We start from the raw sequence: 14,555 nt of genomic DNA on the forward strand, positions 1-14,555 counted from the left end.
AGAAGTTTGGATCAAGAGGTGATTGATTCAACCAATTAATTCCCAAAATTGAAAGCAAATAATAGAAAACTTTCAAAGAAGGAGATAAAAACAATTGGATCTTCTGAAGTTGAAATTGATTTGATCTTTTGCAATGAGCCATTGACATGCAGTGATATGAAGGAACCAGTTGCAGTTGGCAAGAGTAATGATGCGCCTAGTGAGAGGTTCCAGGAGGAACATAAGAAACTGTTAGGTGGAGTGGCAGAGAAAGCAAAGTTTATTACATCACCTCTGGTGCCAAGTCCATTGTCTGAGGGACTAGCTAATTTCCTAGATTGGGACCTTGGAAAGAATGATTATGGTAAAGGAGGTCCTCAAAATATTGTTCTTATGCCTATGGTTCCTTTGTGCTCTTGGTCTAGGAAGAGGCTGCGAGGAGGTCTCTTATCCGTTCTGATTTGTATGGGGATTCTATCCTTGAGGAACAAATTCAAAGTTTCAAAGTAGAAATCGCCACTTTAAGCTGCAGGAGTTCATCCTTAGCTGAGATATCTTCTAATGTTGTGAAGGTGTGTGGATTTGATAAGGAAGTATGGAGACAACATGTAATTGGAGGACAACTACAGAAAAGAACTGAAGCAAGCTTTATGGTTGAAAACAAGGTTTTGCATGAGTTGGATAATTCAATTTCTCAAGGAGGGTTATGGTATTTTGTGCTAGTAAAGCAAAATATTGTTCTGGAGTTGCAAGAGAGCATGGCTTCAACAAACAAATCTCTAACGAGATTTCAGCTAAGGGAAATAGTTGAAGAAGCCAAAAATTTTGCTGTAGAGAACAAAGCTCCTGCTGCTTTGTTTGTTCTTATTCCAGTTGGCCATTTAGGATTTCTATCTACTGTATTGAAGGACGGATTGATGAATGGAATTGGAGTTGCAGTAACTCCTAGTTTTGATGCTCTCAAACAGCTTTTGTCTGAGCATTTGAAGCGAGCCTACATTTCTCAATCGTTGCATCTAAAGGTTATTGCAGATATTGTTACAGTAGAGAATGGCAGTTGGTCTGTAGGGAATCCATTAACTGTAGCTATGAATGTGTGTCTGCCATCCTTACTTGTACTAGATGGTGATGAATTATTAAAGGAAGTCATGGACACAAGAAGTCATTCCTCTGGACTCCAAGCAGCCAACATTGAAGGAGCGGTGATGGGGAAAATTTGTGTGAACAACGGTTGGCAGGTTTCAGCTCCTAACTATGACAACCAGAGAGTGATTGCTTCTAGTTTTGTTCTAGTCGATGAGTACATGAGAGTTGTTGACAATTTGTTAGGCTTACAGAAGTTTTTCAAGATTTCTCCAACCAAGCTATGGAAGAGAAGGAAAAGAGCTAAGATTGGAAAGCTGTAGCGTCCTGAAGTTGTTAACAGCACTACTACTCCATCTTCCTGAGAGTTGTCTTGTCAGCTCTAGCATTTCTTGAGGACAAGAAATATTTCAAGGCAGGGGGAAATGTTAGGACCCTAGGCTGTATAAGTGATTACGGTAGGGCTAAGTGTAGTAGATTATCCCTTAGGAGGAGTAGTTAATTCTGTTGAGTTGTTAGGGTAGTTATTATACTTGTATTTTCTATTAAGCTGTTGAAGTAATTATATAAAGCTTACTAGGGTTGTTGTAGATCGATTATTGAGAAATATATCAATTGAGTCTTATGATTTTCTCTCTCCAAACTCTCTCTCCCTCTCGTACCCGTCTCTTCTCTCCTTCAGCTTCTCTTCCTCTCTTTCTCCCTTCCGATTCTTCTGGTTCTCCCTCTCAATCTCTCTGTTTCTTTCGTCTCCTCCTGTTTTCTTCCTCTCTTTCTCTAATTCTGCCTTTAAATCTGACCTAATCCTCTGTGAAAACCGTAGGACCCTGACACTTGACACCACTTGCAAGACTTCACGCTATGCAACGTCATGCTATGAAATCCTTAGCATATGCAGCAAAGTGTAGACAAAAACATTCATAAGTAACCAAGTATGCTGTCAAATCACACTTGTGTTGGCTACGTTACCAGGCCTTTAGGACATGGCTGATCTTGGCACGAGAAAATGGCAAACTAGGGCATTTCTAGTGCATGAGGTCCCCGCTTTTTGAGGGCCATATTTGTATGCAGCTTTTCCCTTGCCTTTTTGTAAAAAGTTTGTTTCCACAATTCATGGAGGCACGGCCTCACCGTTGCTGGCAAGGCCTGCCTTCACAAGATGAAAAATTGATGAGAGCCTATTTCATTCTTAGAATGCATGTCATTGTGTGCTGTCAGCCTTCTTGGTTATTCTTGACATTGCCTGCTTGGCATGATGCCTACAGTAGAGGAGATACAAGATCATCATGACAACAGCCACTGCACAAGTCATCAAACACCTAGGGGGTACCTCACTTAGTATCAGCACTCTGATAGTACGAGGGAGTTACAGTCGACACTAGGAGCCTCCTATATGTATTCTTTATCCATTCTCTATTTGATAGAAAGAAATATTGCTCATGCAAGTGTCGTAGTGGCCTTTGAGAATTTACGGTCCTTCATTTTGATGACTACAACCTAATTATCCAAAATAGGAAAAAATGCTCAACCTCCATCAAGGCTGAGATCTCAAGAAACATCACTGTGCACAGCAAGCATGTCAAGCACCCAACTGATATGTGCTTCTAACAATCTAACTTTGCTTCAAAGCATATGACCCCATAATTTTATCTTTTCTAGACTCACACAGCTTGTCAAAAGTGCCAACCAGTGACACCATGCTACATGGAACTTTGTTTAATCTGTTAGGGGTTTGTGGATGTCCCATGGTGGCTTATACATGTTGTAGAGCCTAATACAGGCACCCACAATAACTTTATGCATTACAATTCTAGATTTGACTTTAAGAGAGGATTGAACATTACGTTTTCTCTTGATTTTTAAAGTGGATTGATGCTGGGAAAAATTGCAGGTATCAATAGCTTGAGCCACGAGAGCAATCATTTTCTTGTGAGAAGAAGTGGCACAGAGATTAGAGGTTGCCATCTTGATTCTACTTCAAGCAGAAATCTTGTTTCACCTTCACAGTATGTTCATGCTCCACCTCTAAGAAGTGAAAGGGAAGGCCGTCATACTCATTCTCAAAGACCAGTACCTCCATATAGGCCTGGTCCAAGCTGCCCTTGGTTCAGATATCAATCAGCTTCTACAGAGCACAGTCTGCAGTCACTATCAGCAGCTCGTAGTTCTGATTATTCAAGACCATCAATGGGAGGATGGAGCTATGGTCACAGGAGTGGAAGGTCAAGGATAGCCTTTGAGCAAATTCAGTCTATTTCTAGTATTGTGGATGCTCAAGACAGAATTGGCTCAGAGGTGCATATACTTTTCTTTCTCCCCCATCATTCTTGTACTATATTGCAGGTCACCTGATCTGAACTAATCCAGCTAATGTCTAACATTGAAGCCTGGGAATGGTTGCACTCGGATTTCTAGTCTGGAGCCTGATAGGAAGATGACTGTTACTTGAAACTTTACCAACTTATTATAGGGTTGAATCTAGCCCACCCGCCCTGCCCCTGAAAAACTGCTGATACATCTAATGGCGCTATGGATCAATTACATTGTCAAACAAACAAAAGTTGTTTCTTTTCTACCAAAATAGTCTAGTTGTCCTTGAAAATGACATCAACAGTTGGTGGTAAAACAAAGCTTCAGTATTTCCTCGAAGATATTCATAGGTGCATTGTAACTTACTAAACCACTAGAAAGATAATTCAGTGAATTGAGTTGTTTCCCATGAATTAGAAAAATATAGTTAGCTATTTTTATTTTGTTTTTGTTAGAAGGAAATGGTTGAGAACAAACTGAAATATTAAATTATTGGAGAATAAGAGAAAGGGGAATATAAACCTTGTTCTTAATCTCTTTAAGCAATAAGGAATAAAAGATAATGCTCTTTCAAAGTGCCCTGCTCCAACCTTTGTCTACCATTAATGCTTTCATTGTATTTTGTAACTTATTGGGTTGGAGTTAGCTGATAAACATTTAAACTTGAGCATATACTCAATAAGAATAGAGCTTTGTTCTCATGAAACATTTCCAATTATTTAATTTATGGAGTTTCATGTAAACATATAAGCTATCTTTTCAAAAACAGGATTTAAGGGAAAGAAATGAAATTGTTTATACATACTGATTATATTATTATTTATCAAACTAAAAGAAATGACTTTTTGACAAATCTCTATGCATTTGTCTCTCATGTTCTACCCCAATTTAGGAAAAAATAAAATTAGCTTTATGGCAATTTATTTTCTTCTTCCAACTCTTTTTTCTTTGGTCTTTACAGTCCTAGTTGTGAGTGTTGCATGTGCAAGCTTACTTTATTTCCAAGCTCTTCCATACATTTCCAGGACTCTATTTTATCATTTCTCATGTGTTTCTGAGATGTTTCAGATTTCAAGTTATCCAGAACAAAACAAAAATTTGATCCTTGCCGTTAATTCGCACTTCCTAGTTCAAACTTGTCCCTCTTGGGTATATGGTTAGCTTCAATTTGCAATCGTGGCCTTCCCTTAAGGTTTTTGGCGTATGCCTTTTTGTTGATTAGGCACGTGCAAGGTCACAACACGTCCATATTTGTGGAACTGAGTATGATGCCTAGAAATCAATCAAGATCAATATTTATAGCTCATTATTATCATTACTATATTTTTTGTGATCTTGATCCACATCTGAGATAAGTCTATCTTTTCTTTTCTTTTGATGAAGTGTTTGCTTGAATATGAACATGTTTAAGTGCTAAATATCTGAATAAAAATGTTCAGTGAATCACCATGGATATGTACAAGATTGCTTTTTGTTTCCAAGTTACAGCTCATGATCTGAATCCCTTTCTTGTTGCAGGAACTCAGGATGATGGATAACTCATCACTCTATACCAGTTCAAGGAATTTGTTTGATCAATATACAGACATGAGGCTAGATGTTGACAACATGAGTTACGAGGTTGTTAAGTGTAAATTTAATCTTTTCTAATGAAAGCATCATGGCCTACTCCCTCATCCTCCATCCTCCCCTTTTGTCTTTTTATCACGAATATTGTTGTTTAGAATCTTGCCCATCTCTCACTAGTATTAAATTGGCTTTTGGACAGGAACTTCTTGCTCTTGGGGAACAAATAGGGAGTGTCAGCACTGGCTTGTCTGAAGATATGATTCCAAAGTGTTTGATTGAAACAAAGTCTTCAGATAAACACCATGAAGGAACATGTTGCATTTGCCTTGTAAGTCACCACTCTAGTATTTTCGACCCATAGAGGAATAGGTTCATCTGTGGTTGAGATCCAAAAGTCTATTGATAGATTGAGCTATGATTATCAGATGGAAAATGCTTCATTTAGAGAAAATTGCGAGTTATGTGTTCCCTTTGGAATGTTAGATATGATGAGAATATTCTTATAAATACTCAGGATATGGCCTCAATTTAATTAGGCTTTTCATTGCTGCTGCTTAAATTGACCTAAGTTGCCTGAAATGCTGTAAATATTGATATGACAATAGGGGGTATATTTGCTATATGAGTACAGGATCCAAAGTCGGTGTTGAAACTGCCAAACTGAGTTACTTAACCCTGGGTTGGATACAGACTGCTTTTAATCTAACATTAGCTCCAATCAGATATCCATATTTCCATTAATGTTATAAGAAGTGCGTACAGCCTATAAGGTTTTGCCAAAAAAACTCCAGTTTTACATTCGGAATGGGGTACACCATTGAAGTCCTGGTGGGATTCAGGCTTGTGATTATTGATGTAGTAAATACATGGAACTACTAGAGACATAGAAAACCTCACTCCGGACATGTATTCTTTATTTCTGCTGAACGTTTGCCTATTTCCCAAATACCATAGTAGGCCATTGGCATCATAGCGTGCTCCATATGGAATTGGCTGTTCATGACCTTAATAAATACGCCAAAAGAGTTCTGAATTGCTCAAAACTTGGGGTGCTTGGTTTAATCTTGCAATAAAGGTTGATCTGTTGCTGTTTCTGTTTCTTGTTCTTCCTTCCCCCCCCCCCCCCCCCCCAACTTTTCAGAGATTTGTTAATTTGCTACTATGAACTGGCAGGAAGAGTATGGTAGTGATGAAGAGGTTGGAACCCTAAAGAAGTGCGGGCATGACTACCATGCGAGCTGCATTAAGAAGTGGGTGCTGATGAAGAATGTGTGCCCCGTCTGCAAGGCTCCTGCTCTTGCCCTAGATTCTTAATGTCAAATTGGTCACTTGAACTTGGACTTGGGACAAAAACAGCTTTCTTTGTGTTCTTGTATATATTCAGTATTCACACACACAAGACAAAACAGATCTAAAACAACAGTTTCTCCAAATGGGGGAAGCCGTTTCACTGAATTGTTATTTAGGAAACTTCAGTTTGTGCAATTCTATTGCTTTCTGATTGCATCTCTCTTTGTGATCGTCTTCTAGGGCCCAGGCAACAGGGACGGTGGTGCAGCAAGCAAGGCTGCTACTCCTTAATAAGGCTGTTGTAGGGATGGGATGGATATACTGAAAAAGGATCCATTCAATATCTCCTAATCTAGAATAGAATAGAATAGAATACTACACTACTAGGTTGAATGGAGCCCAAACCCTCATTTCGTCCTTGCTAATTGCTATACATATATTTTTGGATCGAATAGCATTATTTATTAAATTATTATCATTTTGTATTAGTTTATTTTGGATATGATATCACTTATTATTTCAACATCTATTTAGTTTTTGAATATAGAATTTTAAAAAATATATATGCATGCATATTTATATATATTATCTAAACAAAAAATTTCTTAAAAAACAAATCTAAATAAGAATCAGCATTCAATAATTAACTTACTATAACATTTTAAATTAATAAGTTAATTAACATCTAATTTTAAGAAACAAATTAAACAATCATCAAATTCAACATTGAATGTAATATCAAACTTGACAAAATAAAATAATAACAAAATATAACATTTAATATTTTTCAACATTTTTAAAATATAACATTCAACCAAATTTCGATCTTAGATTAATCCTAAACCAAACTAGATTAAAAATTGGTTGGTCTTTGGGGGAGTTAAGAATTGAACTAGTCAGTTTAGATCAAAATTTTAATACCTTTACTTTTATTGATCAATCTTTCATTCGAAATTAAATCATCTTTATACTAATAAAATATATACCAACCAATACAAAAGGATATTGAAAACTATACCCACCTTAAAATGAATTTTAACTTTATCAAACACCAATCACATAACCATATGTACCTAACATTGTGCCATCACAGACCATTTTTCTTAAGATAGGGCAAATGAAGTGACTTGGCGCCATTTCAATGAATGGGTGGTCTCTTGGTAAAGTTGCCTAATATATATATATATATATATATATGTACAAGCAACTTTAACAAGTGGAATGCCAGCTTATGTATAATATAGGCTTGGTTTTATCAACTTCGCCTGCCTTTGAAAGGATAATCATATATAAATAAAAATGATTTAAATATTTGAAATTGAGTATTTTTTATAATGTGTTTAAATGCTCTCAACAACTCTTTATTTTTAAATACTTTATTAATGGATATTTAAAATATTTTATAAATTAAACTATAAAAAAATAAGTACAATCTCTATTGAAAGTAGTTCTATTCAAAATTAAACTTAAGCTCCAATTTATAGCTCAACTCATAAACGAGTAGAACTTAAACAAGATAAATTTTGGCTCAATTCAACTTGCGAGCAGGCTTTTAACATATTTGTGAAAAAAATATTTGTTATTATTATTTTAATATTTTATTATTTTATTATTTATTCTTGTGTTTGTGATAAACATGTTTGTATTTATTTGAACAATATTATTATATTTTTTTAAAAAAAATTATGCTTATATTTGTTATACCTTTTGTTATGTAAAAATAAGTTTTAATGGCTTTAGTTAAAAAAAAAAAAAAAAAAGAGTTTTTAATCAACTTGGTGAATCCTTAAAGATTTCCAACTCGAACACATTTTTTTAGCTTGCCAGAATTCTAAGTTTGCAGAAAAAGAAAGTAAAATTAATATACATACTTATACAATCCTGAACAAGAAAGAGCAGATTTAATTGTCTCAGCCTAATTTCCAGATTCAAGAACAGAGACTGGCAACTGTAGTGTAGATGAAATATAAACAAAAAGCTTCGCCTAATAGAGCCAGTTTCTTCTGTCTTGCATCCATCTCCGCCTGTGCAATCGAAAACACAGTGATTTAAGCAAAATTAAATTTTGGAATCCATATTTTTGGGTTGGATTGGTGGCTAAGGCTTACCAGTGATAGTCCCATCTGGGGCGGGATTTGGACATGCGGTTCTCGCCGTAGGGGTAGCCGGACTCTGAGCGGTTGGCGTTTTGAAAGGCACAGCAGCCGACAGCATAGACGCCGATGAGCACCACTACCACGATAATGTTGAGCACCGACAGCTTGTGCCAGTCTCTCCTCGCCGTCTCCAGCACCCCCGCTTTGCAGGAATCGCACTCATAGCATAGCACATTCGGAGCGTTGTTCCACTTGTAGCAGTCCGGGTCTTGCCCCAGCGCCGCCCCAGCCTCCGCCGCATAACTGCACGCCGTCGGCGGCTTGCAGCACCCAGACTGCCAAGTGAAAAAAGGAGGATTTTTAAAGAAGCAGATAGATATATATATATATATAGCCAGAGATTCAAATAAGCCAACTCTGGGTAATAATTATGGGACAAAATTGTTATTCTATTGGGAAGTGAAACCGCGCCAAATCGTCGTCGTATGATTCAAAACACAGAAATTTTACCGTTTTCACAGCTCTTTCTATCTAATCATGCACATAAAACTTTAATATTCTTCCTTTATATTTAATTTTAACAAGTGATATCATAACCGGACATGCATGGAAGAAGGAGCAACAGCTCACCTGTATGGGAGACATGCCCCTCTGGAGATAATCAACAGGAGTCCAATAAACAACAGCCGCACAGGTATTGGAACCCAGTATACAGCTCCGGATGGTCTCCCAATACCTCGGATCCTGAATCCGTCTGCGGAGCCAGGGCGAGTAGTCGGCCAGCCGGTACTCCCTGTAAACCCTCCCCGGCACCTCGGCGCCGCCGCCGCGGCTCGTCACGACGAACCCGAATATAGTCAACCCCATCAACGCCCCTATAAGCAGCAGCATGACGGCGAGGTAGAGCCACAGCGCCCAGGCGACGTTGAAGCAGGCGCCGATGAAACCCGCCAGAGACACGAGGAGGATGACGAAGCCGATGATGAGCAGCGGGGTCTGGAGGAAGCTCTCGCAGGTGGTGCGGTTCTTGGCCATCCATAAGCCGCCGCCGATTATGGGTATGGAGGCCAGCAAAGTGAAGAGGTTCAGGAAGCCGATGAGGGTGTTGCTGAATCTGTACATTTGACTTGGTGATGAGGGAGAGGTTTAAGGATTCAGTAGTAGTGTTTTGCTTAATTTGGTTTGCTCTGCTCTGCTTTGGTTTTCCCTCCCTCCATTAGCATTGATATGTATGTATGTATAGGCAGTTGGTTGTCTTTTTAATGAATTAATTTGCAAGATTCTTAGCCCCTAAGGAACTTATGTAAGTTTGGTAACTCCACAATTATTCTAAGTGAGATCACTCACTTTATGTCCTTTCTTTCTACTCCTTTCTTCTCTTCTCTTTGAATTTTGAAACTGAATGCAAAACTTATCAAAACAAGAAGTTTCAAACTACCCACCTTTTGATACCTCTATTCACTAATTCACATTCCATAATTACCATTAATAGAAAGCTATAAGAAAGAGGATTGGAAGCAGAATCAATTCATACGGGAGTGCCCCAAGGCAAGCAAAGTATAAGGGCATTTCCGTAAATGGATGAGCGGGCTCCACTCGGCTTCTGCCTCTGGCCTCTGGTCTTCGCCGTGAAAGTTCTTTTCGGGTCTTTATGAAGATGGCACTCCAGAGCAAGGAATGCAAAAAAAGGTCTTTTTCTTATACTAATATTTTTATAATTATATTTTAAGTTTCCTTTTTAATATTTTAATTATTAGTAAGTGATATTAATTTTAGTAGTATTTTGTAACAAATTTTATATATATTATGAATGTTGTAATGGATATGTAACTATATATATATAAAATAATACAACTATAAGTAACCTGCAGCAAACTGAAAAGCAACCTGTTACCTGCAGCTAGCACACTGAATCTTTCTCATATTTTAAGTATAAACTTAGGATAATTAATAGTAGTCACTTAGGTGGTGTTTGTTAATCAAAATATAAAAAAAAAAAAAGTTAGATATGAAAAATATTTTAGACGTTTATTCTTTTCAACGTGTTTATTAAACTTATCTAACATTTTTTGAAAAATTCTCACATAACCTCTAATCTGACATTTTTCAAATAAATTTATCTGATCTTCCTCTAGATAAATTTATCTGATATTTTACGGATAAACCTAAATTACTTATATACCCTTGTATAAAGGCACTCATCCAATTCTTTTGTCAGTGTTCATCTTCTTCCTTGACTGTTACTATTCATCTTCTTCCTCCCGCCATCTGTTCGACCATTTTTTTTCCTCGCCTTTCATCCTTTTCCTCGCAATCGAATCATTTGGCCATCATTAGTCTCCTTTTTCCCTTCGTTTCACCATCCAGCGATCGCTGGTCTTCTCTCTTGGCTTCCTATTCGTTCATCCACTAATATTTCTTTGATCTTCCTTCGATCTCCTTAACTTCATTGATCTCCTTCGATCTTTCTTCCACTAGTTTGTTTTTTTTTTAATTCAAATTTTATTATTTTATGTTTTGGCTATTTTTAATTATCTAAGTGGAATTATTATAATTCCACCAATTATTATTTCTACTTTTTAACTCTTTTTAAATCTATTTTTAAACATAGATTTGGAAAATAGAATTTAATTTTTAATTTGTAGACAATTCACATTAATCATAAAATACTATTTTAATCATAAATTTATTGTTGATGTTAACATATAGTTTTGAATAAATTTAATAAAAGATATATTTTAGTAAAAACCTTTATCTCGGTACTTATCATATGCATTTAACAAATATATAGAAAAAAAAATACAATTATCAATAGATTCCAAAAAAATTGGAATACTTTCTAAGTTTATCTTGATTATTTTATATTTTGATCCGAAAAGCATTTCAATCTTATCTTAATATTTCCTTATCTTACTTATTTTAACAAACGTTATCTTGTTATAAAAATTCATAACATTCAAAGCCCAACCTCTAACCTATTACATTAAATAAAAGACTAAAATAATATCGTACTGGTATATATGGTATACATGTTGGTTAGTGGGTAATGAGTTCTACTACAGGGCTAAAAAGTTTCACCAAGAGGCATACAAAATGGGGTTGAAAAGACCAAAATACCCTCACCCAAAAATACAAATTTGCAAGGGATGCCATTGCCCAGCCTTTGCCTCTTTCCTCTCTCCCTTCTCCCATGGAGGCGTGACCACTGACCGCCGACGCTGCTGCCTTCACCTCGTCGCCTTGCTGCCATCAACTCGTAGCCTTGCCTCACCTTGTCTTATCGCCTCACCGACCGTCGCTACATCCTCCGACAGTCGGCAAGGCAATGAAGTGAGGTAAGGTAAGGCAATGCGAGGCGATGGCAGCAAGGTAATGAGGCAATGACAACAGCATCGGCGGTCGCGCGGCCATGTGAGAAGGGAGAGAGGCGAAGGCTAGGCGAGAGCATTTGGGTCTTTTTGACCCCATTCAGTAAGTCCGTCCATAAGCCAGTCAAGCAAAGTAGAATCATTCGTGGGTAAGTAGGTCCGTCAATCATGCATAGCCTTAATACTGACATGATATGCTCAATCACTATATATATAGATATATATCGCCATTTTTTTACATTATGTTCCTTCTGACCCAATGAGATTGATTGGACTGATTTTAATGGCGGCGAAATATTGTGATCTGGTGATCTGTGCGACGGGGGGTGGCTAGCATCTGCAAGCACTCCGATACTCAAGTTAGTGAGGATTCAGAATGTCAGAGTGTGGGTAAGGTTTGGAAATAACATATATTGACCTGTGATCAAGTTAGCTTATATAGAAATGAAAGTACCTTACGTGTCGTCGACTGTCGTGGGAGGATAGATATAACGCCCCGCTCCTACCTATGGGTGTTACTCACGAATAGCCAGCTTACTATTCACACGCTAGGGCAAAGATGAAGAGACGGCTACGTTTCAATGAGAAACGAGCTAGGTGGGAACTAGGCTTTGCCCTCTCTTCGCTCTACTTAAGGATCCGAGAATTATCGAAACGACCCCGCGAAAATAAAACCCGAAACCTCACAAGTGTCACCCCTTCTCAAGCTCTTTAATGAAGAGCTAATGATGACTTCCCAGGATCGAAAGAAATAAACTAACTCACTTGCTTCATATAAATTATGGCACAAAGCCTTAATTATAAGAAATAATTTTTCTTTGCCCCAACTATTAACCCATTTTTCTCACTTTCAATTCCTTTAGAAAATATTTGGAATAATATTTCTTTGGAAAAATTTAATAAAATTTTCCTTATCAAGTCTCCATTGATTTTTTCCTTTTTATTATTTCAAAATACCACAAATTTTCAACCCTTAGGAAATTAATTTTTGAAATTCAAACCTCAAGCATTCTCATCCATTTTTCAAAATTTAAGGAAAATACTCCATTATTTATTTTCCAAAATATAGGAATTTTTCCACAATTGCCTCAAAATTTATATTAATTTAATAATTAATTTGGAGGCTTAAATACTCCTTTATTTATTTATTTAAACATAATTTTATTTCAGAAATTCCACAAATATCATATATAATTAAATAAACAGAAAATAAAAAAAATATAAAAAGAAATCTCAAAACAACAGCCGTAGGGGGGTGTGACAGTCCCCAGCCGTGCCCCCAGCGCGCGGGCCGCCTGCCGTGCGAGGGCGACCGCTCCCTCCACGCCTCAGCCGCGCGCTAGGCGAGCCCCATGCGCGCCCCAGCCTCTCCAGTCCGACCTGCAACCAAAGAAAATTTAAAAAATATATATTTTTTTTCTTTTAAAACCAAAATTATCAGAATGCTTTTACACCTCAAATGGCTTCCAAAATATCCAAGTTTGCCACTAGTCACCCACATTAAGCATTCATACACATTTAACTAAAATAAATACAACACCATACACAAACAATACTCCAACACATACATTCTTCTTGCTTCAATACCTTCAACATTCCACAACTCCCTTTCCTTTAAAAGATTTCCCATCTACATAGAGGTCAAAGGACCTTATGAGCCAATGCTCAGTAAGGGTGCTATGCAAATGTAAATGTAACATGAGAATATAAACATGTAATGCAAATGCAATGCATAGGTAGTCCTCCATGCCCTCATAACCACATAGGTTAAGGCACCAACTAACCCCTCCCTCATCACTAGTCCTCTATATGGCCATAGGTCCACTAGAACACAAAACATGCAATATGACCATTACATGCAACTCATTCAAAACATGTACAAATGCAAGCAAAACCCCCACCACTTAGGGTTATCTCTTACCTCTTTTGTAATACCCCGAGAGCCCAGAGAAGTTAGAATATATCGAGGATAGTGTAAGAAAGGAAACAACACCAGCTGGATACCTTTTGGGCTGAATGTTGGCAAAGAACTCCCAAGCTAAGCGTGCTTGACCTGGGGTAATCCAGGGATGGGTGACCTCCCTGGGAAGTTCGTGTAGGCCCATCAGGGTAAGTTGTTCCGGTTCTTCCTATCGCTCGAACGGGATGTTACAGGTGGTATCAGAGCTGACCCTTGGTGAAGGCGGTCCGATGAGGGCGGGGAGTGGCGCCGGGGCTCGAGGGCCTGTACAAGGAGCGGCTTCTGGCAGGCTTCTAGGATGGCAGCCCCCAAGGGGAGAAGGTCTGGGACCAGTTGTAAGGTCGCATGACGAGGACGTCATGTGCTCAAGGGGGGGAGAATGTAATACCCCGAGAGCCCAGAGAAGTTAGAATATATCGAGGATAGTGTAAGAAAGGAAACAACACCAGCTGGATACCTTTTGGGCTGAATGTTGGCAAAGAACTCCCAAGTTAAGCGTGCTTGACCTGGGGTAATCCAGGGATTGGTGACCTCCCTGGGAAGTTCGTGTAGGCCCATCAGGGTAAGTTGTTCCGGTTCTTCCTATCGCTCGAACGGGATGTTACATCTTTCCTTGAAGTTTCAATACTTCCACTTGCCAAGACTCTCTCTTTGGCTTTTAATCACCTTAAGAAAATATCCTTAAAGCATTAGAGATCTTTAAGACTAAAGAATGAATGGAGAATGAAAGCTCTCCTACACACTTGAAGAAATTTACACTAAGGCTTACCTTTCTCTCCTTTGGAAGCTCACAAGAGAACTCTCATTGTTCTCTAATTTCTTCCACCAAGCAAAACCTCCTCATAGAGATTTCTCTTTCTTTATATACTAAGTCTTGACATCTCACAAGTTCAAGACTAA

The 14,555-nt window shown here is 37.9% G+C and overlaps 2 protein-coding genes across 18 annotated transcripts in view; one reads left to right on the plus strand and one right to left on the minus strand.

Annotated features, from left to right (window-relative positions):
• LOC127806414 (probable E3 ubiquitin-protein ligase RHG1A) overlaps window positions 1–6,447 on the plus strand; it is a 50,896-nt gene extending 44,449 nt beyond the window's left edge. For all 17 annotated transcript variants that reach the window (XM_052343684.1, XM_052343679.1, XM_052343687.1 and 14 more), the window contains 4 exons: window positions 2,954–3,357; window positions 4,891–4,992; window positions 5,141–5,269; window positions 6,115–6,447. In XM_052343684.1, coding sequence (XP_052199644.1) covers window positions 2,954–3,357; window positions 4,891–4,992; window positions 5,141–5,269; window positions 6,115–6,255 — 776 coding nt within the window. In that variant the 3' untranslated portion in view covers window positions 6,256–6,447. The remainder of the gene's footprint in view (window positions 1–2,953; window positions 3,358–4,890; window positions 4,993–5,140; window positions 5,270–6,114) is intronic.
• Window positions 6,448–8,067: 1,620 nt separating this feature from the next.
• Window positions 8,068–9,545, minus strand: LOC127806545 (tetraspanin-6-like). Its single transcript, XM_052343908.1, has 3 exons — window positions 8,958–9,545; window positions 8,340–8,662; window positions 8,068–8,255 (listed from the first exon to the last, which is right to left on the minus strand). The coding sequence occupies exons 1-3, from the start codon at window positions 9,447–9,449 to the stop codon at window positions 8,216–8,218; spliced, it is 855 nt and encodes a 284-aa protein (XP_052199868.1). The 5' UTR covers window positions 9,450–9,545; the 3' UTR covers window positions 8,068–8,215.
• Between the last annotated feature and the right edge of the window lie 5,010 nt (window positions 9,546–14,555).

This window comes from Diospyros lotus, chromosome 7 (assembly GCF_014633365.1).
Source record: "Diospyros lotus cultivar Yz01 chromosome 7, ASM1463336v1, whole genome shotgun sequence".
NCBI lineage: Eukaryota > Viridiplantae > Streptophyta > Magnoliopsida > Ericales > Ebenaceae > Diospyros > Diospyros lotus.

Coding starts and splice junctions, on each gene's coding strand:
- LOC127806545 (XM_052343908.1), bottom strand. CDS start 9,449: ATGTACAGATTCAGCAACACCCTCATCGGCTTCCTGAACCTCTTCACT. Junction 8,663..8,957: donor GGGGCATGTCTCCCATACAG/GTGAGCTGTTGC, acceptor TTCACTTGGCAG/TCTGGGTGCTGCAAGCCGCC. Junction 8,256..8,339: donor CCCAGATGGGACTATCACTG/GTAAGCCTTAGC, acceptor TCGATTGCACAG/GCGGAGATGGATGCAAGACA.